Here is a 23,213-nt window from a genome sequence, read left to right on the forward strand (position 1 = left end):
CGCGCTATCTCAGAGTACTTCAGCATCACGCCCCTGGGCCAGCAGTGGCTGGGCTGACCCTGCATTCAAAGTCCTGCTGCACCTGCTGCACGAGAGTCGAAGGACTGGCAGGGCCCTCGCGAGGTCACCTCAGCCAGTCCCCTGCCCTGAGGCCAGCCCTGCGCATGGTCAAGGCCAGTGGTTCTCAATAGGGCGCCCACACAGAAAATCAGCCCTTTCTGTCGATGCGCTCTGTCGGAAGGTGCTCTGGTGCTGAAATAGGGGTGTGCACGCCACCTATCGCCCACCCCTGTAGTTTGGGACCCCCCGCTGCTGCAGATCCACCCCCCTATGTTCCGCACCGTGCCAAGAGTCACAGTCCTGCATCGCAGGAGATGATGAATGGCCCTGCACACTTGCATGACAATGGCTTCCACGGTGGATTTTAAATGTGGGAAAAAGAAAAGGAGGACTTGTGGCACCTTAGAGACTAACCAATTTATTAGAGCATAAGCTTTCGTGAGCTTACAGCTCACTTCATCAGATGCATATCGTGGAAACTGCAGCAGGCTTTATATATACACAGAGAATATGAAACAATACCTATTCCCACCCCACTGTCCCTGCTGGTAATAGCTTATCTAAAGTGATTTCCAGCACATAATCCAGGTTTTCTCACCCTCCACCCCCCCACACAAATTCACTCTCCTGCTGGTGATAGCCCATCCAAAGTGATAACTCTTTACACAATGTGCATGACAATTAAGCTGGGCTATTTCCTGCATAAATCCAGGTTCTCACATCCCCCCCACCCCCATACACACACAAACTCACTCTCCTGCTGGTAATAGCTCATCCAAACTGACCACTTCGTCAAGTTAAATCCAAGTTAAACCAGAACATCTGGGGGGGGGGGGGTAGGAAAAAACAAGAGGAAAACAGGCTACCTTGCATAATGACTTAGCCACTCCCAGTCTCTATTTAAGCCTAAATTAATAGTATCCAATTTGCAAATGAATTCAATTCAGCAGTTTCTCGCTGGAGTCCGGATTTGAAGTTTTTTTGTTTTAAGATAGCGACCTTCATGTCTGTGATCGCGTGACCAGAGAGATTGAAGTGTTCTCCGACTGGTTTATGAATGTTATAATTCTTGACATCTGATTTGTGTCCATTTATTCTTTTACGTAGAGACTGTCCAGTTTGACCAATGTACATGGCAGAGGGGCATTGCTGGCACATGATGGCATATATCACATTGGTGGATGTGCAGGTGAACGAGCCTCTGATAAGTGTGGCTGATGTTATAGGCCCTGTGATGGTGTCCCCTGAATAGATATGTGGGCACAGTTGGCAAACGGGCTTTGTAGCAAGGATAAGTTCCTGGTTAGTGGTTCTGTTGTGTGGTATGTGGTTGTTGGTGAGTATTTGCTTCAGGTTGCGGGGCTGTCTGTAGGCAAGGACTGGCCTGTCTCCCAAGATTTGTGAGAGTGTTGGGTCATCCTTTAGGATAGGTTGTAGATCCTTAATAATGCGTTGGGAGGGGTTTTAGTGGGGGCTGAAGGTGACGGCTAGTGGCGTTCTGTTATTTTCTTTGTTAGGCCTGTCCTGTAGTAGGTAACTTCTGGGAACTCTTCTGGCTCTATCAATCTGTTTCTTTACTTCTGCAGGTGGGTATTGTAGTTGTAAGAAAGCTTGACAGAGATCTTGTAGGTGTTTGTCTCTGTCTGAGGGTTGGAGCAAATGCGGTTGTATCGCAGAGCTTGGCTGTAGACGATGGATCGTGTGGTGTGGTCAGGGTGAAAGCTGGAGGCATGCAGGTAGGAATAGCGTCAGTAGGTTTCCGGTATAGGGTGGTGTTTATGTGACCATTGTTTATTAGCACTGTAGTGTCCAGGAAGTGGATCTCTTGTGTGGACTGGACCAGGCTGAGGTTGGTGGTGGGATGGAAATTGTTGAAATCATGGTGGAATTCCTCAAGGGCTTCTTTCCATGGGTCCAGATGATGAAGATGTCATCATATAGCGCAAGTAGAGTAGGGGCTTTAGGGGACAAGAGCTGAGGAAGCGTTGTTCTAAATCAGCCATAAAAATGTTGGCATACTGTGGGGCCATGCGGGTACCCATAGCAGTGCCGCTTGATCTGAAGGTATACATTGTCCCCAAATGTGAAGTAGTTATGGGTAAGGGACAAAGTCACAAAGTTCAGCCACCAGGTAAGCCGTGACATTATCGGGGATAGTGTTCTTGACGGCTTGTAGTCCATCTTTGTGTGGAATGTTGGTGTAGAGGGCTTCTACATCCATAGTGGCCAGGATGGTGTTATCAGGAAGATCACCGATGGATTGTAGTTTCCTCAGGAAGTCAGTGGTGTCTCGAAGGTAGCTGGGAGTGCTGGTAGCGTAGGGCCTGAGGAGGGAGTCTACATAGCCAGACAATCCTGCTGTCAGGGTGCCAATGCCTGAGATGATGGGGCGCCCAGGATTTCCAGGTTTATGGATCTTGGGGTAGTAGATAGAATATCCCAGGTCGGGGTTCCAGGGGTGTGTCTGTGCGGATTTGATCTTGTGCTTTTTCAGGAAGTTTCTTGAGCAAATGCTGTAGTTGCTTTTGGTAACTCTCAGTGGGATCAGAGGGTAATGGCTTGTAGAAACTCGTGTTGGAGAGCTGCCGAGCAGCCTCTTGTTCATATTCCGACCTATTCATGACGACAACAGCACCTCCTTGTCAGCCTTTTTGATTATGATGTCAGAGTTGTTTCTGAGGCTGTGGATGGCATTGCGTCCGCATGGCTGAGGTTATGGGCAAGTGAATGTGGGAAAGGGACTCGACCCCCGCCAGGGGCTACAGGGGTGTCTTCAGGGCGAAGGTGCTGTCCTTCCCCGCTGGAGAGGAGGTAGCCCCTCCCTCTGAGAAAGTGACAAGCAGTCAGGGAGAGGAAGGGACAGTGGAGGGGAAGAGGGGGACAGTGGAGGGACAAAAGGAACAGGAGTCCTTGTGGCACCCGAGAGACTAACCAAGGTATCTGAGCATGAGCTTTCCGTGAGCGACAGCTCACTCCATCGGATGCGTGCCGAGGGACAGAGGCAGGTAGAGCCCAAGAGTAACCTGAGAGAAACAGGAGAGTGGAGGGGACGGCCAGAGGGATGGAGTGAAACTTCGGCTGGACACCCCAACCCCTGCCTGCACCCCAACCCCTGCCTGCACCCCAAAGCTTCCTGCAACCCAACCCCCAGCCGCACCCCAACCCCTGCCTGCACCCCAACCCCTGCCTGCACCCCAACCCCCAGCCGCACCCCAACCCCTGCCTGCACCCCAACCCCCAGCCGCACCCCAACCCCTGCCTGCACCCCAACCCCCAGCCCCACACTCAGGGCCCGCCGCTTCCCCACCCGCACGTGGCCCTCGGGGCACAACCTTCGCCCGCCTCAGCCGGGACCCGCGCCCCTCCCTCTGCCGGACCCCCCCGCGCCCCTCCCCCGCCGGTCTGGGGCCTGCGGGGCGGAAGCGCCGGGCACTTCCGGGCCGGGGCTGCCGGGAGCGGATGGACCCGCCCGCCGCGCTGCGCCCCAGCCCCCCCCCGGGCCCGGCCATGGACCCGCCCGCGGTGAGACCCCGCCCCCCCCGGGGCCCGCCATGGGACCCGCCCCCCGCGACCCCCCCAGGGCCCGGCCATGGCCCCGCCCCCCGCGACCCCCCCCCGGGCCCAGCCATGGACCCGCCCGCGGTGAGACCCGCCCCCCCCGGGGCCCGCCATGGACCCGCCCCCCGCGACCCCCCCCGGGCCCGGCCATGGGCCCCGCCCCCCGGGACCCCCCCCCCGGGCCCAGCCATGGACCCGCCCGCGGTGCGACCCGCCCCCCCCGGGGCCCGCCATGGACCCGCCCCCCGCGACCCCCCCGGGCCTGGCCATGGCCCCGCCCCCCGCGACCCCCCCCGGGGCGCCCCGCTGTCCCCCCACTACTACCCCCCCGGACGCCCCGCTGTCCCCCCCTACTGCCCCGTAACCCCCCCCGGGGCACCCCGCTGTCCCCCACTACTGCCCCGTAACCCCCCCCTGGGGCGCCCCGCTGTCCCCACTACTGCCCCGTAACCCCCCCCTGGGGCGCCCCGCTGTCCCCCCCCACTACTGCCCCGTAACCCCCCCCGGGGCACCCCGCTGTCCCCCCACTACTGCCCCGTAACCCCCCCCGGGGCACCCCGCTGTCCCCCACTACTGCCCCGTAACCCCCCCCTGGGGCGCCCCGCTGTCCCCCCCACTACTGCCCCGTAACCCCCCCCGGGGCGCCCCGCTGTCCCCCCCCACTACTCTGGGCCCCGTAACCCCCCCGGGGCGCCCCGCTGTCCCCCCCCACTACCTGCCCCGTAACCCCCCGGGGCGCCCCGCTGTCCCCCACTACTGCCCCGTAACCCCCCCCCGGGACGCCCCGCTGTCCCCCCCACTACTGCCCCGTAACCCCCCCCCGGGGCGCCCCGCTGTCCCCCCCACTACTGCCCCGTAACCCCCCCGGGGCGCCCCGCTGTCCCCCCCTACTGCCCCGTAACCCCCCCCGGGGCACCCCGCTGTCCCCCACTACTGCCCCGTAACCCCCCCCGGGACGCCCCGCTGTCCCCCCCACTACTGCCCTGTAACCCCCCCCCGGGGCGCCCCGCTGTCCCCCCCACTACTGCCCCGTAACCCCCCCGGGGCGCCCCGCTGTCCCCCCCACTACTGCCCTGTAACCCCCCCCCGGGGCGCCCCGCTGTCCCCCCCACTACTGCCCTGTAACCCCCCCCCGGGGCGGCCCCGCTGTCCCCCCCACTACTGCCCCGTAACCCCCCCCGGGGCGCCCCGCTGTCCCCCCCACTACTGCCCCGTAACCCCCCCGGGGCGCCCCGCTGTCCCCCACTACTGCCCCGTAACCCCCCCCCGGGGCGCCCCGCTGTCCCCCCCACTACTGCCCGTAACCCCCCCGGACGCCCCGCTGTCCCCCACTACTGCCCCGTAACCCCCCCCGGGGCACCCCGCTGTCCCCCACTACTGCCCCGTAACCCCCCCCCGGGGCGCCCCGCTGTCCCCCCCCACTACTGCCCCGTAACCCCCCCGGACGCCCCGCTGTCCCCCACTACTGCCCCGTAACCCCCCCCGGGGCACCCCGCTGTCCCCCCCACTACTGCCCTGTAACCCCCCCCCGGGGCGCCCCGCTGTCCCCCCCACTACTGCCCCGTAACCCCCCCGGGGCGCCCCCGCTGTCCCCCCCACTACTGCCCCGTAACACCCCCCGGGACGCCCCGCTGTCCCCCCCACTACTGCCCCGTAACCCCCCCCCGGGGCGCCCACGCGCTATCTCAGAGTCCCCGTAACCCCCCCCCGGGCGCCCCGCTGTCCCCCACTACTGCCCCGTAACCCCCCCCGGGGCACCCCGCTGTCCCCCACTACTGCCCCGTAACCCCCCCCGGGCGCCCCGCTGTCCCCCACTACTGCCCGTAACCCCCCCCCGGGGCGCCCGCTGTCCCCCCCACTACTGCCCCGTAACCCCCTCCGGACGCCCCGCTGTCCCCCACTACTGCCCCGTAACCCCCCCCGGGCACCCCGCTGTCCCCCCACTACTGCCCCGTAACCCCCCCCCCCGGGGCGCCCCGCTGTCCCCCCCCACTACTGCCCCGTAACCCCCCCCGGACGCCCCGCTGTCCCCCACTACTGCCCCGTAACCCCCCCCCGGGGCACCCCGCTGTCCCCCCCACTACTGCCCTGTAACCCCCCCCGGGGCGCCCCGCTGTCCCCCCCACTACTGCCCCGTAACCCCCCCGGGGCGCCCCGCTGTCCCCCCCACTACTGCCCCGTAACACCCCCCGGGACGCCCCGCTGTCCCCCCACTACTGCCCCGTAACCCCCCCCCCCGGGGCGCCCCGCTGTCCCCCCCACTACTGCCCCGTAACCCCCCCCCCCGGGGCGCCCCGCTGTCCCCCACTACTGCCCCGTAACCCCCCCCGGGGCACCCCGCTGTCCCCACTACTGGCCCCGTAACCCCCCCCGGGGCACCCCGCTGTCCCCCCCCACTACTGCCCTGTAACCCCCCCCCGGGGCGCCCCGCTGTCCCCCCCCACTACTGCCCCGTAACCCCCCCGGGGCGCCCCCGCTGTCCCCCCCACTACTGCCCCCGTAACACCCCCCGGGACGCCCCGCTGTCCCCCCCCACTACTGCCCCGTAACCCCCCCCCGGGGCGCCCCGCTGTCCCCCCCACTACTGCCCCGTAACCCCCCCCCCCCGGGGCGCCCTGCTGTCCCCCCCACTACTACCCCCCCGGGGCGCCCCGCTGTCCCCCACTACTGCCCCCCCGGACGCCCCGCTGTCCCCCCCCACTACTGCCCCGTAACCCCCCCCCCGGGGCGCCCTGCTGTCCCCCCCACTACTACCCCCCCCGGGGCGCCCCGCTGTCCCCCCCACTACTGCCCCGTAACCCCCCCCGGGACGCCCCCGCATGTCCCCCCCACTACTGCCCCGTAACCCCCCCGGGGCGCCCCGCTGTCCCCCCCACTACTGCCCCCCCGGACGCCCCGCTGTCCCCCCCACTACTGCCCCGTAACCCCCCCCCGGGGCGCCCCGCTGTCCCCCACTACTGCCCCGTAACCCCCCCCCCGGGACGCCCCGCTGCCCCCCACTACTGCCCGTAACCCCCCCGGGGCGCCCCGCTGTCCCCCACTACTGCCCCGTAACCCCCCCCGGGACGCCCCGCTGCCCCCCACTACTGCCCCGTAACCCCCCCCGGGGCGCCCCGCTGCCCCCCACTACTGCCCCGTAACCCCCCCCGGGGCGCCCCGCTGCCCCCCACTACTGCCCCGTAACCCCCCTGGGGCGCCCCGCTGTCCCCCACTACTGCCCCGTAACCCCCCTGGGGCGCCCCGCTGTCCCCCCACTACTGCCCCCGTAACCCCCCCCCGGGCGCCCCGCTGCCCCCCCCACTACTGCCCCGTAACCCCCCCCGGGGCGCCCCGTCTGCCCCCATCCCACTCGGGGGCAGGTGCGGCCCCAACACAAACACGGGGCAAACCGTGACCCATCCGTGCTGTGTTTCCCCAGACTCTGGGTGACCTGCTCCTGGCGCTCTACGAAAATGGGATTCACCGAGGGGCAGGCGCGCGCGGCCGTCCAGGCCGGCTCCCTCAGCCTGCAGGAAGGCCACAGAATGGTGAGTGGCCGCGTCCCCACCAGCCTGTGGGGCACGGCGCCGCTGCCCTGGGGAGCAGCCTGGCCCCTCGGCCCAGCCGCCCGCTGCCCGGGAGCCAGCCTCAGCCTGCCGCCGGGAGTCGCCAGGAGCTGCATCGTGCTCTGCCCTCAGTCACTGTCCTAGGGCGGTGCTAGGGGGCGCTGGGCCGCAGGGTGGGGGCTGGGAGGGGGTGCCTGGGGGAGTGGGGCGGGGGCTCGGTGGGGGGCGCTGGGTCACAAGGAGCGGGGCAGGGGCGTGGCCGGGGGCAGGGGCTGTGGGGAGCAGGGCGGGGGGGGCAGCGGGGACTCGGCGGGGGGCAGCAGTTGCGGGCAGTGGGGCGGGGGCTCGGCGGCAGGCTCTCTCTCCTCAGTCTCCAGCAGTGTGTGGCTAGAGGGCACTGCATGGCTTCGGGACGCCATCTTTCAGGTGCTGTGCAGAGCTGATGTCCTGGCCATTTGCCTTGTGCTCGTTAAAGATCTTGGACGCTTTTTTGCGAGAGGTGGGTTGTCAGGCATGAGTGGCTGGGACTGCTCGGTGTAGACGGGAACAGGATGACTGGATACAGAACAACGAATGGGTCAGGGGGTGGATGGGGGGGCTCCTGTTTGCCCTCTCACAACACAAGGATGAGGGGACATCCTGTAAGGCTGAAATCGTGGGAGAGCAATACTTGTATACATGATGCCCTGTTAGCCTGTGGAACTCCATGCCTCATGATATAATTACGCCAGGGGCTCCGCAGGACTCAGAGAAGGAACAGACATTTACAGGCGTAATAAACCACACTGGGGCACCGCTGTTTCTGAAGGAGAAGGTGTTTCTGTGACTCGTGCTCAGAGCAGCTCTTGTGAATGTCGCCCGCTCTCGGTGGTAACCCCGTGCTGTCTTCCCGGCCTGTGGGAATGTGCAAGCTCTGCAGCCTGAGCCCCCTTGGCAGAGGCCTTGGCAGCTGCCTGGCTGAGCCGTCCTTCGTCGCAGCAAATCCAGGCCCCCCGCCGCCGGGGCTCTCCTCACCTGAGTGACTGCTTGGAGACCCCCGTCCAGTGAGCACAAGACCCTCTGCTTGGCCCAATCACTGACAGCAGGAGCGGGGAGGTGGCTGATCCGAGAGGGTGGGGGTGCAGAGCCGGTCTAGCCCCCTCAGCTCAAGGGTGCAGGCGCCAATCACAGCTGGCCCTAAAGCCGCCTGCAGGGTGTACAGGCCAATGGGCGGGAGAAGCGATGCTGGGGGTCCTCAGCTCCCCCCTCATTCTCTGTGCTTTGCAGGTTACTTCAGGAGAGGGGGCAGCGGCTCCAGACAGCGCCCCCCAAAGAGCCAGGAGGAGCAATTGCAGCTTTCAACCTTCCCAAGCTCCAGGCGGTGCCTGTGGGGTCAGAGGCTCCCGGTGCTGAGCACAGCTTGCCAGGTGCATGCCCCCCTACCCCGCTTGGCTCCTCTCCCTGGCAGGCGACTGCGGGGGCGGCTCCATCACTCTCTCTCTCTGCGCCCCCAGGGCCCAGCTCCGCTCGGTGGCCTGGGACCGAGGCTGGGCACAGCTGCAGGATGAAGGGAAGCCGAAAGGAGTTGGAAGAGCAGCGGCGGGAGCAGCTGGCTCGGGAGGCCAAAGCCGAGAAGCAGAACAAGCAGAAGGTGAGTGCCGTGGTTGGGAGGGAGGGTCTGCGTGTGGGACTGAGAGGAGCAGGGTGGCGGAGGGCAGCTGCCCTGGATGCTCCTGGCACGTGCCGTCTGCTCCCAGCGCTGCCGCCCGCAGTGTCTCCAGTGCCCTGGAGGTTTTTCGCCTTCCTCTGTAGCATGGGGCACGGGTCACTTGCTGGAGGATTCTCTCTGCTCCTTGAAGTCTTTAAACTACGATTTGAGGACTTCAATAGCACAGATATAGGTGTGAGGTTTTTTTTTTTTTTGTAGGAGTGGTGGGTGAAATTCTGTGGCCTGCGTTGTGCAGGAGGTCAGACTAGATGATCATAATGGTCACTTCTGACCTAAATATCTATGAATCTATGAGTCTCCGGCTGCTCCTTAGGTTAGGTTGGATATTAGGAAAAACTTTTTCACTAAGAGGGTGGTGAAACACTGGAATGCGTTACCTAGGGAGGTGGTGGAATCTCCTTCCTTAGAGGTTTTTAAGGTCAGGCTTGACAAAGCCCTGGCTGGGATGATTTAGTTGGGGATTGGTCCTGCTTTGAGCAGGGGGTTGGACTAGATGACCTCCTGAGGTCCCTTCTGTCACGGAGTCCCCGGGAGATGCTCTGGAACTGCTCCCCATGAAGCCAGTCAGGACTCTGGGGCAGTCGCCTTTCTGTGAGCAGCCTGTCTTCAGGACACACAGCTCACCCAGCTTCCACCTCCCTGGATCTGACCTCGGAGCATTCAGCATCCTCTGCCCCTCCATGTGCTTCCCCCAGCGAGTCCGCTCAGGCAGGGCTCCTGGGGAAACCAGAGGGTCCTGCCCCCAACTTCACAGTCAGACGTGACTCTCAGCCAGCCAGTAAAACAGAGGTTTATTAGATGACAGGAACATGGTCTAACACAGAGCTTGTAGGTGCAGAGAACAGGACCCCTCAGCTGGGTCCATTTTGGGGGGCAGTGAGCCAGACAACCACCCTTCACTCCATGTCTCCAGCCAGCCCCAAACTGACTCCCCCTCCAGCCCCTCCTCCTCTGGGCTTTGTTCCTTTCCCAGGCCAGGAGGTCACCTGATTCCTTTGTTCTCCAACCCTTTAGCTCTCACCTTGCAGGGAGAAGGGCCCAGGCCATCAGTTGCCAGGAAACAGGGTGTTGGCCATTCTCTGTGTCCAGACCCCTGCACACACCTGCCCTCTAGGGCTCTGCAATGATCATACACCCTTACCCCACCCCCTAGAGACTTAAGAACTGCATAGGGGAAACTGAGGCACCCCCACAATATTCGGAGGAAACAATAAGAACAGTCCCACTTCGTCACACCTTCCAACCCTGATACTCTACGATTCTATGATTCCTGTGGCCGGCCATGCCCGCCAGAGGGGTGACCGCAGTTGGCTTTGCAGACTCAAGGTTGGGAGAAGCCCCTGAGTCTCTGGCTGCATCTCTGCCCCTCAGCCGCAGGCCGTGCCCCGCTGAGGCAGGGCGAGGTGGAGCAGGGTGAGGTGCTGGGCGCTGCTCCTGTGCCAGCAGGGAGCTCCCAGCAGTCATGCCCAGCCTCTTCCCCCAGGAGCGGGAGCTGGTGCTGCAGAGAATCGCTGACGACCGGAAAAGCTTCCAGGCAAAGACTCAGCGGGCCCAGAAGCCAGACCGCCCGGCTGCCCAGGGCCACAGGCCGGAGGGCCCAGCTCAGCTGGCGAGTGACGGGCAGTGCCTGCTGATGGTGAGTCCTGAACCCCTGCTGCAGAGCTGGTCTGGCCGGAGGATCTAAGTCCCTGGGGGCCCTGCTCCAGCCCCTCCTCTGATGAGGGGAGGCCAGGGCTGAGGAGGTGCTGCCACCCAGAGGGAGCCCCTCCCTGGATACGCAAAACCTCCGGCTTCCCCTGAGAGCACGATCCTGCCAGGGACATCCTGCCCTGGGCTGCATCCCGCCGCCTCCAGGAGACTCCAAGAGAAAACCTGGAGCTGAGTGGGGTCTCAGCAGGGGGTGCTCTCCCCTCAGTCAGCGCCGGCCCCAATGCCCTGGGGGGGTGGGGGGGCTGTGCAGGGGGGGTGCTCTCCTGTTGGAGTCAGTGCTGATCCCAGGGCCATGGTAGCCGTATTGCAGACACACAAAGCCGGGCCTGACCCCTTGTGCTCATTAGGTCTCCTGTCAGCTGAGATGCTGATTTTGGAGCCTGGCCAAAGTCTAACTTGCTGTCTGGAGCCCTGCTTTGAACGGGGCTTTGTTCTGCTCACTGCCCTGGCCCGCGGGCACTGATGCTCCACCCCGGTGTCCTTGCAATGCTGGGGCAGTGACCCCGTACATGCAGGTTTCGTGTTCCACCCCAGAGGTGGTTGCATCTTACCCTGCACTTGATGGCCTGGCAGGAGGAGGTGGAGGGGGCAGGAGTTGAGCCCCGTGCTGCCCCCTCCTTTGCTCTGAGGGGAGAAGGGGGCAGCAGCCAGTACGGTCTCATCTCCTGGCCTCAAGTGAGTTTTGTCTGGGCACGGAGCCGGGCTGGCAGTGCCTTGGGCCTGGGATGCTGTGCTTCACCCTGGGCTCTCTCTGCCCCCAGATCCGCCTGCCCTCGGGCCAGTGCTTGCGGGAGCGCTTCCCGGCCAACTACCTTCTGCAGGACGTCACGCAGCACCTCTCGACTCTGCACCCTGACCTGCCGCCGTTCACGCTCCTTCAGGGCTTTCCCAAGCGCCGCTTCGGCCCGGCCGAGCTGTCCTGCAGCCTGCAGGCTCTGGGCCTGACCCCCAGCGCCACCCTGTGCGTCCTGGCCACCGAGCCCCTCCCGTCAGGCACCTGCGCCCTGGCAGCCCCCCAGGCCAGAGACGGGCCCCTGCAGCCTCCCGGGCCTCAGGCCTTGCCCACGGAGGAGCACGCCTGGGGCCGGGGCGAGACCCTGGGCCTAGTGCTGGAGCAGGCCATGGCCGAAGGGATGTTCCCAGAGGCCGAGGAGCTGCGGCTGGCGCTGAGCTCCCCTGCGCGCAGGGTGGTGCCAGGGAAACCTGGGGTCCATGGCCTTTGGGAGTCGACCTCCCCACCGCACCATCGCTGGGGTAAGCTGCCAGCCTGCTGGTCGGGGGAGGGGCCCTTGGGGAGGCGTGTGCCCACCTGGCTTGTGAGGGGCTGGGGGGCCTGGCTCTGGGGACTCCTGGGTGGGCTGCCATTTGCCTGGCCTGCCCCCTCTCTCTGTGGGAGGCAGGGAGATGAGAGAGAAGCGGGCTCTGGCCTCCCCTCGCAGGGAGAGGGCAGCATGAGCCTTCCTGCAGTAGCTGCCGTTGTCCCTCCCACAGGCCAGGGACAGCGGCTGACACTAGAGGATCCGGAGCAAGAGCCCGCAGCACCCACTGGGTGCAGCCCACTGGATGAGGAGCTGTCCCCTCCAGGTCAGCATCTCCCTCCCTCCTGTGGTGGGGCAGGGCCGGAGGGCATGCACGGGGCAGAGCCTCGTGGACAGGGCACAGGCTCCAGAGCAGGGACTGTCGGTGTGGGGGAGGCCCCTGGCGTTTCCGAGTCCTGGGCTGCACTGTCGGGGATCCCTCGGGGGCTCTGCAGCCCAGCCCGTGCCAGGGGAGTGCCTGCTCTGGCTGTAACAGCCCCGTCGCCCGCAGCGTGTTAAAAGGCAGCCCGGCCTTTGATGGGGAGGGCGGCCTGGTCCCACCACATCTATCTGGCCAGTGGGCACCATACTGTGCCAGGGCCTTTGCTCGCACGTCAGGACCCAGCAGACTCCACCTCTGCACTGGCATCGCAGTCAGCCCTGCATGGGCATCGGGAGATGGCACGAGGGCGCCTGCTTGCCCTGGGTCCCCCAGGGTCCCAGGGCAGTGCTGGGAGGAGGAGTGCCCACAGCTCCCTGCCCTGCAGTGAGATGCCAGCTGGGTTAATGGGGGCCGAGGTGCCAGGAGCTCCAGGATTGACGGTTGGGGGATGGCTGCCCATGGGGTTGGCCCCTTTCCCGGCACGGCTGCCCCCTCCGCTGACGTAATCTGCTCTGATCTGCAGGCTCAGGGCTGGCTCCTTTGCTGCTGTCTCCAAGCCGGGGCCCGGTGGAGCCGCAGCACCAGTGGCCGGCAGAGGGCAACAGGCTCAGGTATGTGCCCGCAGCTGCGGGCAGCACCCCCGGGGTGCAGAAGGCCTGGGGGTCATGGCAGAGTTCTGCTGGGCCGTGGGAATCCCAGGGAATCCAGCGCTGGCCTGTTTGCAAGGCGTGAGCTGCGGGGCAGGGAGTTTGTGCCGGGGCCGCGGGGAGGAGCCAGCTGAGGGCACCTCTCCCCAAGGGCGGTGGCCATGGCCTGACCCAGCTCCTCCTTGCAGGGCTGCAGACGATGGGCATGGTGTGGGCCCCTCGGACCTGCCGGCCGCCGTGGCTCAGGCAGCGGAGCAGCGCTTCCACCGTGCCTTGCGGGGCCAAGAGGAGCTGGCCCCACCCGCAGGGCACAGGAAACCCCCCCGCCTCTCCCACGTGCCTTCGCTCTCTAGCATGGCCCTGCGGGCAGCCGTGGCTCTGCTGACAGGTACAGCCCCATGGCCCTGCCCCCAGCCTAGTGCCCCCCAGCACCTTACCCGGTGTCTCCTCCACAGCACCCCGAAAACAGTACTGCAGCGGCCTGGCCTCCCTGACGCCCCCGCTGGCCGAGCGCCTCCTGGCCCACATGATCCGCCACCGGCTGCTGCGCCCCAAGACCCTGGAGCTCTTCTTCGGCTGCCCCATACAGAGCCTGGTCCTCAGCTGCTACCCCTACGCCACCAACGAGCTGCTGCGCCAGCTGCGGGCCTTTCAGAGCCTCCGGCACCTCAGCCTGGTCTCCTGCCCCCTGCTCACCGGTATGCGGCGGGGGTGGGGCTGGCTCGCCAGTCTGGGGCAGAACTGTTCACGGGGAAGGGGAGGATGTAGGGCAGGGCCAGGGACAGACACTAGGCCTGGGGTCTCTCCGCCCCTGAAGGCCCATGGAGCTTTGCCCCGGGTCCATGGAGTGCTGCGGGCAGCCCACGGTGGGGCAGTGCAGGCCAGGCTGTCGCATGCCCCTCTTTCTGTCTCTCTCTGGGGTGGCTGTGGTGTCCCCCGTCAGGTCCTGGCTCTCAGGGCAGGTTCCCTTGCGTGTGCATGACAGAAGAGTCCCCACTCCAAGCTGGCACAGGCCTGGAGTGCAGGCAGGTAAAGGATAAATCGGGTTAACAGAGCGGAAACAAAGAGGCGTTCTATGTAACCTCAGTGTTCACAGTGGAGAGAGGTGTCACGGAGTGTGCGGGAGTCCAGGCCCTGCACCCCTCTTCCTGGGATCACTGTGACTCTCAGCCAGCCAGTAAAACAGAAAGTTTATTGGACAACAGGAACACAGTCTAAAACAGAGCTTGTGGGTAGAACCAGGACCGCTCAGTCAAGTCCTTCTGGGGGAGCAGGGAGCTTAGACCCCAGCCGTGGGGTTCCCTGCATTCCACCACCCAGCCCCAAACTGAAACTAAACCCCCCCAGCCGGCTCCCTCCTGCAGCCTGTCTTCACATTCCCAGGGCAGAGGTGTCACCTCCCCCTCCCCCTCCTGGCTCAGGTTACAGGCTCTCAGGTCTCCCATTGAAACTCTCCTGCCACATTCCCAGGTCAACACTCCCCCCTTCCTGCTGCGTCACAAGAGGTAAATAGCGGAGTCCCCCAGGGGTCTGTACTGGGACACTGGGCTAGATGGACCTTTGGTCTGACCCAGCCTGGCCGTTCTTATGGAAAAGGTTCAGAAAAGAGCAAGAAAAATGATGAGGGGGATAGAAGAGCTTCCATAGGAGGAAAGATTAATAAATCATAAAAAGAAAAGGAGTACTTGTGGCACCTTAGAGACTAACCAATTTATTAGAGCATGAGCTTTCGTGAGCTACAGCTCACTTCCTCAGATGCATATCGTGGAAACTGCAGCAGGCTTTATATATACACAGAGAATATGTTTCATATTCTCTGTGTATATATAAAGCCTGCTGCAGTTTCCACGATATGCATCTAGGGAAGTGAGCTGTAGCTCACGAAAGCTTATGCTCTAATAAATTGGTTCGTCTCTAAGGTGCCACAAGTACTCCTTTTCTTTTTGCGAATACAGACTAACACGGCTGTTACTCTGAAACCTAATAAATCATAGAATCATAGAATATCAGGGTTGGAAGGGACCTCAGGAGGTCATCTAGTCCAACCCCCTGCTCAAAGCAGGACCAATCCCCAACTAACTGGGACTGTTCAGCTTAGAAGAGAGACGACTGACGGGGGAGAGGACAGAGGGCTGTAAAATCATGGCTGGTGGGGATACAGTGACTAAGGATGTGTTGTTTACTCCTTCTCATAACACAAGAACTAGGGAAGTGATGATTCCCCTCTATTTGACACTGGTGAGGCCACACCTGGATTATTGCGTCCAGTTTTGGGCCCCCCACTACAGAAGGGATATGGACAAATTGGAGAGAGTCCAGTGGGGGGCAACGAAAATTATTAGGGGACTGGGGCACATGACTTATGAGGAGAGGCTGAGGGTGTGACGAAGTGGGACTGTTCTTAATGTTTCCTCTGAATAGTGTGGGGGTGCCTCAGTTTCCCCTAGGCAGTTCTTAAGTATCTAGGGGGTGGGGTAAGGGGGTATGATCACTGCAGAGCCCTAGAGGGCAGGTGTGTGCAGGGGTCTGGACACAGAGAAGGGCCGACACCCTGTTTCCTGGCAACTGATGGCCTGGGCCGTTCCCCCTGCAAGGTGAGAGCTAAAGGGTTGGAGAACAAAGGAATCAGGTGCCCTCCTGGCCCGGGAAAGGAACAAAGCCCAGAGGAGGAGGGGCTGGAGGGGGAGTCAGTTTGGGGCTGGCTGGAGACATGGAGTGAAGTCCAGATGTGGTTGTCTGGCTCACTGCCCCCCAAAATGGACCCAGCTGAGGGGTCCTGTTCTCTGCATCTACAAGCTCTGTGTTAGACCATGTTCCTGTCGTCTAATAAACCCTCTGTTTTCCTGGCTGGCTGAGAGCCCCGTCTGACTGCGGAGTTGGGGGGCAGGACCCTCTGACTTCCCCAGGACCCCGCCTGGGCGGACTTGCTGTGGGAAGTGCACAGAGGGGCAGAGGAGGCTGAATGCTCCAAGGTCAAACCCAGGAAGGTGGAAGCCATGTGAGCTGTGTGTCCTGCAGACAGGCTGCTCACAGAAAGGAGACTCTCCCAGAGTCCTGACTAGCTTCACGGGGAGCAGTTCCAGAGCATCGCCCAGGAACTCTGTGACAGAGGGAACTGGGGTTATTTAGTCTGCGGAAGAGAAGAATGAGGGGGGATTTGATAGCTGCTTTCAACTACCTGAAGGGGGGTTCCAAAGAGGATGGAGCTCGGCTGTTCTCAGTGGTGGCAGAAGACAGAATAAGGAGCAATGGTCTCAAGTTGCAGTGCGGGGAGGTCTAGGTTGGATATTAGGAAACACTATTTCACTAGGAGGGTAGTGAAGCACTGGAATGCGTTACCTAGGGAGGTGGTGGACTCTCCATCCTTAGAGGTTTTTAAGGTGAGGCTTGACAAAGCCCTGGCTGGGATGATTTAGTTGGGGATTGGTCCTGCTTTGAGCAGGGGGTTGGACTAGATGACCTCCTGAGGTCCCTTCCAACCCTAATCTTCTATGATTCTATGAACAAGGGGTCACCCAATGAAATTAATAGGCGGCAGGTTTAAAACAAACAAAAGGAAGTATTTCTTCACACAGCGCACAGTCAACCTGTGGAACTCCTTGCCAGGGGATGTGTGAAGACCAAAAGTGTAAATGGGTTCAAAAAAGAACTAGATAAGTTCATGGACAGTAGGTCCATCAATGGCTATTAACCAGGAGGGGCAGGGACAGAACCCCATGCCCTGGGTGTCCCTAAACCTCTGCCTACCAGAAGCTGGGAGTGGGCTACAGGGACAGATCACTCCATAACTGCCCTGTTCTGTTCACTCCTTCTGAAGCCCCTGTTGCAGCCGGGGCCCTGGGCTGCATGGACCATTGGGATACTGTTAGGCGGGGGGGGCACGGCTCTGTGCTCTCGGCGGGGTCGAGGCGCTCTGGCCGTGTGGGAAGGGAGCCCTGTGTACACTGGTCAGGATCCCCCCCAGGTTCCCACAAGGCCCCTTGGGCAGGATGGAGCCAGCGGCTCCAGCGTGGTGGTGGTGTGAGGTCTGCAGCCCCGGCCCTGATGTCCCCTCACTCTCCCTGCAGACCAGGGCCTATCCGTGGTGAGGCACCTGCAGAGACTTCAGCACCTCAACCTGTCGGCCTGTGTCAAGCTCACCGACACCTGCCTGCGCTTCCTTAAAGGTACAGCGCGTGCACGGGGGCTGGCCTGTCTGGCGGGCCACACCCCCTGCATTGCCCCCTCCCACCTCTTCTCCCTCCCTGCGTCACGACCTCGCCCCTTCCCACCTCTCGTTACCCCCCCAGGTGCGGCCCACCTGCTCCCCCCTTTGTGGCTGGACCCCAGGCACAGTGGCTTGGCCCAGCTCTTTGTCCTCAGGCCGCACCAGTCTCTGCCCCAGGTAACACCTGCTCCTCCCCCCCCCCCCCCCCCCCCCGCAGGGCTCCCGCACCTCTCGCACCTGGCTCTGGACCAGACCAAAATCAGTGATAGCGGCATGGCGGATTTCCTGCACTCGGCTCCCTCCGCACTCACCCACCTGAGCCTTAACAGGACGGGGATCACAGACCGCACGCTGCGTCTGCTGCCCCAGTACGCACCCGGCCTGGTGCTGCTCAGCCTCAAGCAGACCGAGGTAATGGGCCACGAGTGGGGGCGGGGCACGGGGCCTTCTCCTCTAGGGCGCTGGCTGCGATCCCACCCGGGATGGGGACTGGCTGGCTCAGGGGGCGGGGAATGGGACACGGGGCCTTTCCCCTCTAGGCGATGCTGGCTCCCATCTGGCCGCAGGTCGGAGACTGCTTGGCTTGGGGGTGGGGAATGGGGCACGGGGCCGATGGGCAGCAGGATGAGCCCCCCTTTGGGGAAGCTAGCCCCCCAGTCCTTCCCCACCCCGTCCTCCCCCCGGCAGCTGGAGCTCCGAGCCCCCCCCCAGCCCAGAAGAGCCTCGAGCTGGCCAGAGCCGCCGTAGCCGCACTGCGTCTCCCCTCCTGAGACCCTGAGCCACTCTGTGGGAAAAGTTTCAGAGGAACAGCCGTGTTAGTCTGTATTCGCAAAAAGAAAAGGAGTACTTGTGGCACCTTAGAGACTAACCAATTTATTTGAGCATGAGCTTTCGTGAGCTACAGCTCACTTCATCAGATGTTTACCGTGGAAACTGCAGCAGACTTTATATACACACAGAAATCATGAAACAATACCTCCTCCCACCCCACTGTCCTGCTGGTAATAGCTTATCTAAAGTGATCAACAGGTGGGACATTTCCAGCACAAATCCAGGTTTTCTCACCCTCCACCCCCCCACACAAATTCACTCTCCTGCTGGTGCTAGCCCATCCAAAGTGACAACTCTTTACATAATCAAGTCGGGCTATTTCCTGCATAGATCAAGGTTCTCTCACATCCCCCCCACCCCCATACACACACAAACTCACTCTCCTGCTGGTAATAGCTCATCTAAACTGACCATTCTCCAGGTTTAAATCCAAGTTAAACCAGAACATCTGGGGGGGGGGGTAGGAAAAAACAAGAGGAAACAGGCTACCTTGCATAATGACTTAGCCACTCCCAGTCTCTATTTAAGCCTAAATTAATAGTATCCAATTTGCAAATGAATTCCAATTCAGCAGTTTCTCGCTGGAGTCTGGATTTGAAGTTTTTTTGTTTTAAGATAGCGACCTTCATGTCTGTGATTGCGTGACCAGAGAGATTGAAGTGTTCTCCGACTGGTTTATGAATGTTATAATTCTTGACATCTGATTTGTGTCCATTTATTCTTTTACGTAGAGACTGTCCAGTTTGACCAATGTACATGGCAGAGGGGCATTGCTGGCACATGATGGCATAGATCACATTGGTGGATGTGCAGGTGAACGAGCCTCTGATAGTGTGGCTGATGTTATTAGGCCCTGTGATGGTGTCCCCTGAATAGATATGTGGGCACAATTGGCAACGGGCTTTGTTGCAAGGATAAGTTCCTGGGTTAGTGGTTCTGTTGTGTGGTATGTGGTTGTTGGTGAGTATTTGCTTCAGGTTGCGGGGCTGTCTGTAGGCAAGGACTGGCCTGTCTCACAAGTCTTGGGAGACAGGCCAGTCCTTGCCTACAGACAGCCCCGCAACCTGAAGCAAATACTCACCAACAACCACATACCACACAACAGAACCACTAACCCAGGAACTTATCCTTGCAACAAAGCCCGTTGCCAATTGTGCCCACATATCTATTCAGGGGACACCATCACAGGGCCTAATAACATCAGCCACACTATCAGAGGCTCGTTCACCTGCACATCCACCAATGTGATCTATGCCATCATGTGCCAGCAATGCCCCTCTGCCATATACATTGGTCAAACTGGACAGTCTCTACGTAAAAGAATAAATGGACACAAATCAGATGTCAAGAATTATAACATTCATAAACCAGTCGGAGAACACTTCAATCTCTCTGGTCACGCAATCACAGACATGAAGGTCGCTATCTTAAAACAAAAAAACTTCAAATCCAGACTCCAGCGAGAAACTGCTGAATTGGAATTCATTTGCAAATTGGATACTATTAATTTAGGCTTAAATAGAGACTGGGAGTGGCTAAGTCATTATGCAAGGTAGCCTGTTTCCTCTTGTTTTTTCCTACCCCCCCCCCCAGATGTTCTGGTTTAACTTGGATTTAAACCTGGAGAATGGTCAGTTTAGATGAGCTATTACCAGCAGGAGAGTGAGTTTGTGTGTGTATGGGGGTGGGGGGGATGTGAGAGAACCTTGATCTATGCAGGAAATAGCCCGACTTGATTATGTAAAGAGTTGTCACTTTGGATGGGCTAGCACCAGCAGGAGAGTGAATTTGTGTGGGGGGGTGGAGGGTGAGAAAACCTGGATTTGTGCTGGAAATGTCCCACCTGTTGATCACTTTAGATAAGCTATTACCAGCAGGACAGTGGGGTGGGAGGAGGTATTGTTTCATGATTTCTGTGTGTATATAAAGTCTGCTGCAGTTTCCACGGTAAACATCTGATGAAGTGAGCTGTAGCTCACGAAAGCTCATGCTCAAATAAATTGGTTAGTCTCTAAGGTGCCACAAGTACTCCTTTTCTTTCTGTGGGAAAAGCTCATCTCTCTTCCCGAAGAACCTGAGCTTTTACTATGCCCCATGCAGGTTCCGGGGCGTCTGAGGAGGCCGTATCTGGTACTCAGCTTCCTGGGCTCAGCAGCCCTCTCCTTGGAGTTCGGGGCTGTCGCTGCTGAACCCAGGAAGCTGAGTATCACATATCCCTGCCTCAGCTGCCCCGGAACCTGCGTGGGGCATAATAATAAGCAAAGATTTCCCTGTGCAAACCGCTAAAACCCACTACTAGGTGTCCGGTGGTGGTCGCTGCCTCAGGGGAGGGGAGGGTAGGCCTGTTCTATCCACCGCCTGTGTCGGGGCCTCTCCCCTTCAGGGGGTGCTGGCTCCCATCCTGGCTGGCTCTGGGGACAGGGGATGGGGCAGGAGGCCATTCCCCTCTAGGCAGGGTTGCCCGGGGCGTGGTTCTGACGGACAGTTGGTCTCTGGCAGATCTCGGATTTCTCTGCCCTGCAGCAGCTGAGCCGGCTGCACACGCTGCACCTGGATGACACCCGCGTGAGCCAAGCCTCCCTGGCGGCCCTGGCCTCCCACCCTGCCCTCTCCACGCTCACCCTGTCTGGAGTGCAGTCCGTGGATGGTGACCAGGCCCTGCAGCTGGTCTCAGGTAGGAGCGCCCTGGGCTGGTGGTCCCCGACCGAGCTCGGCAAAAGCATCAGGGCCCCGGGCCCCATGGAGAAGCAGTGACTAGCTGCCCATGCAGGGCCCTGCCCTCAAGGTGCTGTGGCCACCCACGGCGTGTCTTGCCGCCCAAGGGCCCCTCGCGTGCTCGGGGTGTGGTGTCCCTGTCGGGGCGAGGGGCTGGGCTGGGCCGGATCCCAGGGTGGCGGGTGGGGCCAGCGGGAGCCCCAGAGCTGTGCTGTCGGTCTGGGAGGATGGGGTGAGGGCCACTCACTGCCCCGCTGGCTGTTTCAGGCCTGCCACTGGCCCAGCTGAGCCTGCCATGCCGGCACACAGTCACCGACTCCGGCCTGCACTTCCTGTGCCGCCTGGAGGGGCTGCTGGAGCTGGACCTGACCGATTTCACCCACATCACTGACGAGGGGCTGCGCCATCTGCCCCAGCTGCACAGGTGCCTGGGAGAAGAGGGAGGCCTCCAGCCCCTGTGGGCACCCTTCCCCCCGTGTCCCTGGTTGGTGCCAGGCGTGCGCTGGGGTCTGCCGGGCACTGTGGCCTGGGTGCTGGGACTTGGGATAAGGCCCCCCTGGCTGGCCTGGGGCAGGTTCTCGGAGGCGTGGCGAGCCCGGCTGCAGGTTGGGAGAGGAGCCCAGCAGAGCAGGGGCTGGTGGTGTCGGGGCTCAGGGTGGGCTTCCAGGAAGCCCCGGGATGGACCCCGAGGCCGAGCCCCACTGGACCTGCGTGCACACCCTGAGCTGCCGCGCTCTGCACCGGGGCAGTGACGCTGGGGGGAGGGGCTGAGCACTAGGTCCCCATGGGGGAGGGAGCCGCCAGCCCCCGCTGATGCCCCTGTCCCTGCCCCAGGCTGCGGCGGCTCTCGCTCTGCAACACTCTGGTGACTGACTGCGGGCTGCAGCACCTGCAGGGCCTGCGGCACCTCGAGGAGCTGTGCCTGGATCGGACCGCTGTCTCCAGCGCAGGCGTGGCCCGCTGCATCACCCGGCTGCCCCTCCTGCAGGTACTGGGCGGGGGGACACAGCGGGGCCACCCGCTCTGCAGCTGCCCAGGGCTAGCAGGGAAGGCTGGTACCTGGGTTCTCCCCGGGCATCCCCTCCCCTTCCCCCGTGAAAAGTCTCTGCCCCAGCTGGGCCTGGGGCTTCCTGCCACGTGGGCAGAGCTGGCACCCTGGCAGCGAATGGGGTGCAGCATAGCAGTGGGTTCTGGCAACACCCCCACGGTGCTTGGCTCAGACACTCTTCCCCCATGGGAACGGCTGAGGCACCCCGCCCCCAAGCAGGCCAGGTTGTGACCCATGGCAACGGAGGTGGGAGGGGCTGGGGGGTGCCTGTGGCAGGAAGACGCCTGCCTGGGGCTGCTGCCTGCGTGCCAGGAGATGGAGCTGCTGCTCACTCCAGAGCCCAGGCAGGCAGCGCTGCGGATGAGCTGTGGGGCATGGATGGACACTGAGACCCAGGGGCTGGCTGCCCCCAGAGTGGCGCAAGGGCTGCTGTGCTGGGTGGGTTACTCGCTGCCCCCTCAGCCTGGGGGGCGGGGTGGGTGCAGGCCGCGGGGCGCAGCATGTTCTGACGCCAGCCGGCTGTCGCAGGTGCTGGGCCTGGCAAGCACGCCCGTGGGAGACAGCGTGGTGAGGATGGGTGTCAGCCGCTGCAAACAGCTCCTCAAGGTGAACCTGAGCCGCACCCGCGTCACCGACCGAGGTGAGCCCCTGCCAGGCCGGACGCTGGGGGGAGGGCTGCCGGGCTCCCACTCACCCCGGGGCAGCATGGGGAAGGGGTGGGGGACCGGCCACAGGCCTGTTCTGGGGGCGGGGAGTGGGAAGGAGCTGGGTGCCCATGCCAGCTGGCTGGGTCACGCTGCCCGGGCTAACCCCTCGCCTCTCTCCGCTCTAGGGCTGCGCTTCCTCCGCCAAGTGCCCATCGCTCAGGTGAACCTGGATGGCTCTGGGGTGACGGCGGCCGGCGTGGCCAGCCTCCTGGCTGCCTGCCCCAGCATCGTCAGCATCCGGGCCAGCCACCTGCAGACGCTGTCCCCCGAGCAGCTGTCAGACGAGGAGCTCCCCAGTTAGGCCTGGCGCCGCCCTCCTATGGTCCTGCCTGCGCGGCTCGCCCGGGGGCCCCTCCCCATCGCAGCCCCGGGGCCAGCCTGCCTGCTCTGCAGGGCTCAGCACCCCAGCCTGGGGGGGGGGGGCGCGGGGCTCCCGGGCTCGGGCAGGCTCCTCCCACAGCACCGTGGGTGCACGGCGTCCTGCCACAGGCTGCGTGGGCCAGTTTGGGGGCTTGTTGAATAAAGCAGTATCCTCTGGCTGAATTCTCCTCCTGTGCCTGGGGAGAGGCCCTGCTCTCCCAGCCAGCTTCTGGCACCCGCCAGTGAGGGGAGCCCTACGGAAAGGACTCTCTACAAACCACGTTCCTTGACCTTGGGCCCCACAGAGCCCCCCTCTGGGGCTGGCTCGGTGCAAGCAGGGCCTCAGTGCTGTCAGACAGGGGTTCAACCTGCGGTAGCAAACCCCCCCTGCCCAAGAGAGGCGGAGCCAGCTGCCCCCTCCCCGCAGCACATGGGGG

The 23,213-nt window shown here is 62.5% G+C and overlaps 1 protein-coding gene across 2 annotated transcripts; it reads left to right on the top strand.

Moving 5' to 3' along the window:
* Positions 1-7,493: 7,493 nt before the first annotated feature.
* LOC140907917 (uncharacterized) lies at positions 7,494-22,953 on the top strand. 2 transcript variants are annotated; one of them, XM_073334980.1, is made up of 16 exons: positions 7,495-8,206; positions 8,430-8,569; positions 8,657-8,793; positions 10,355-10,507; positions 11,343-11,835; positions 12,073-12,165; positions 12,785-12,872; positions 13,097-13,296; positions 13,364-13,606; positions 16,976-17,074; positions 17,333-17,526; positions 20,446-20,620; positions 20,929-21,085; positions 21,496-21,649; positions 22,238-22,349; positions 22,542-22,953. In XM_073334980.1, exons 3-16 carry the CDS (start codon positions 8,707-8,709, stop codon positions 22,715-22,717), a joined length of 2,424 nt encoding a protein of 807 aa, XP_073191081.1. In that variant the 5' UTR covers positions 7,495-8,206; positions 8,430-8,569; positions 8,657-8,706; the 3' UTR covers positions 22,718-22,953. The 2 variants fall into 2 exon arrangements, with proteins under 2 accessions (XP_073191082.1, XP_073191081.1); XM_073334981.1 differs by lacking the exon at positions 12,073-12,165 and having other exon boundaries at positions 7,494-8,569.
* Positions 22,954-23,213: the final 260 nt, after the last annotated feature.

This window comes from Lepidochelys kempii, chromosome 2, assembly GCF_965140265.1.
Source record: "Lepidochelys kempii isolate rLepKem1 chromosome 2, rLepKem1.hap2, whole genome shotgun sequence".
Classification (NCBI taxonomy): domain Eukaryota; kingdom Metazoa; phylum Chordata; order Testudines; family Cheloniidae; genus Lepidochelys; species Lepidochelys kempii.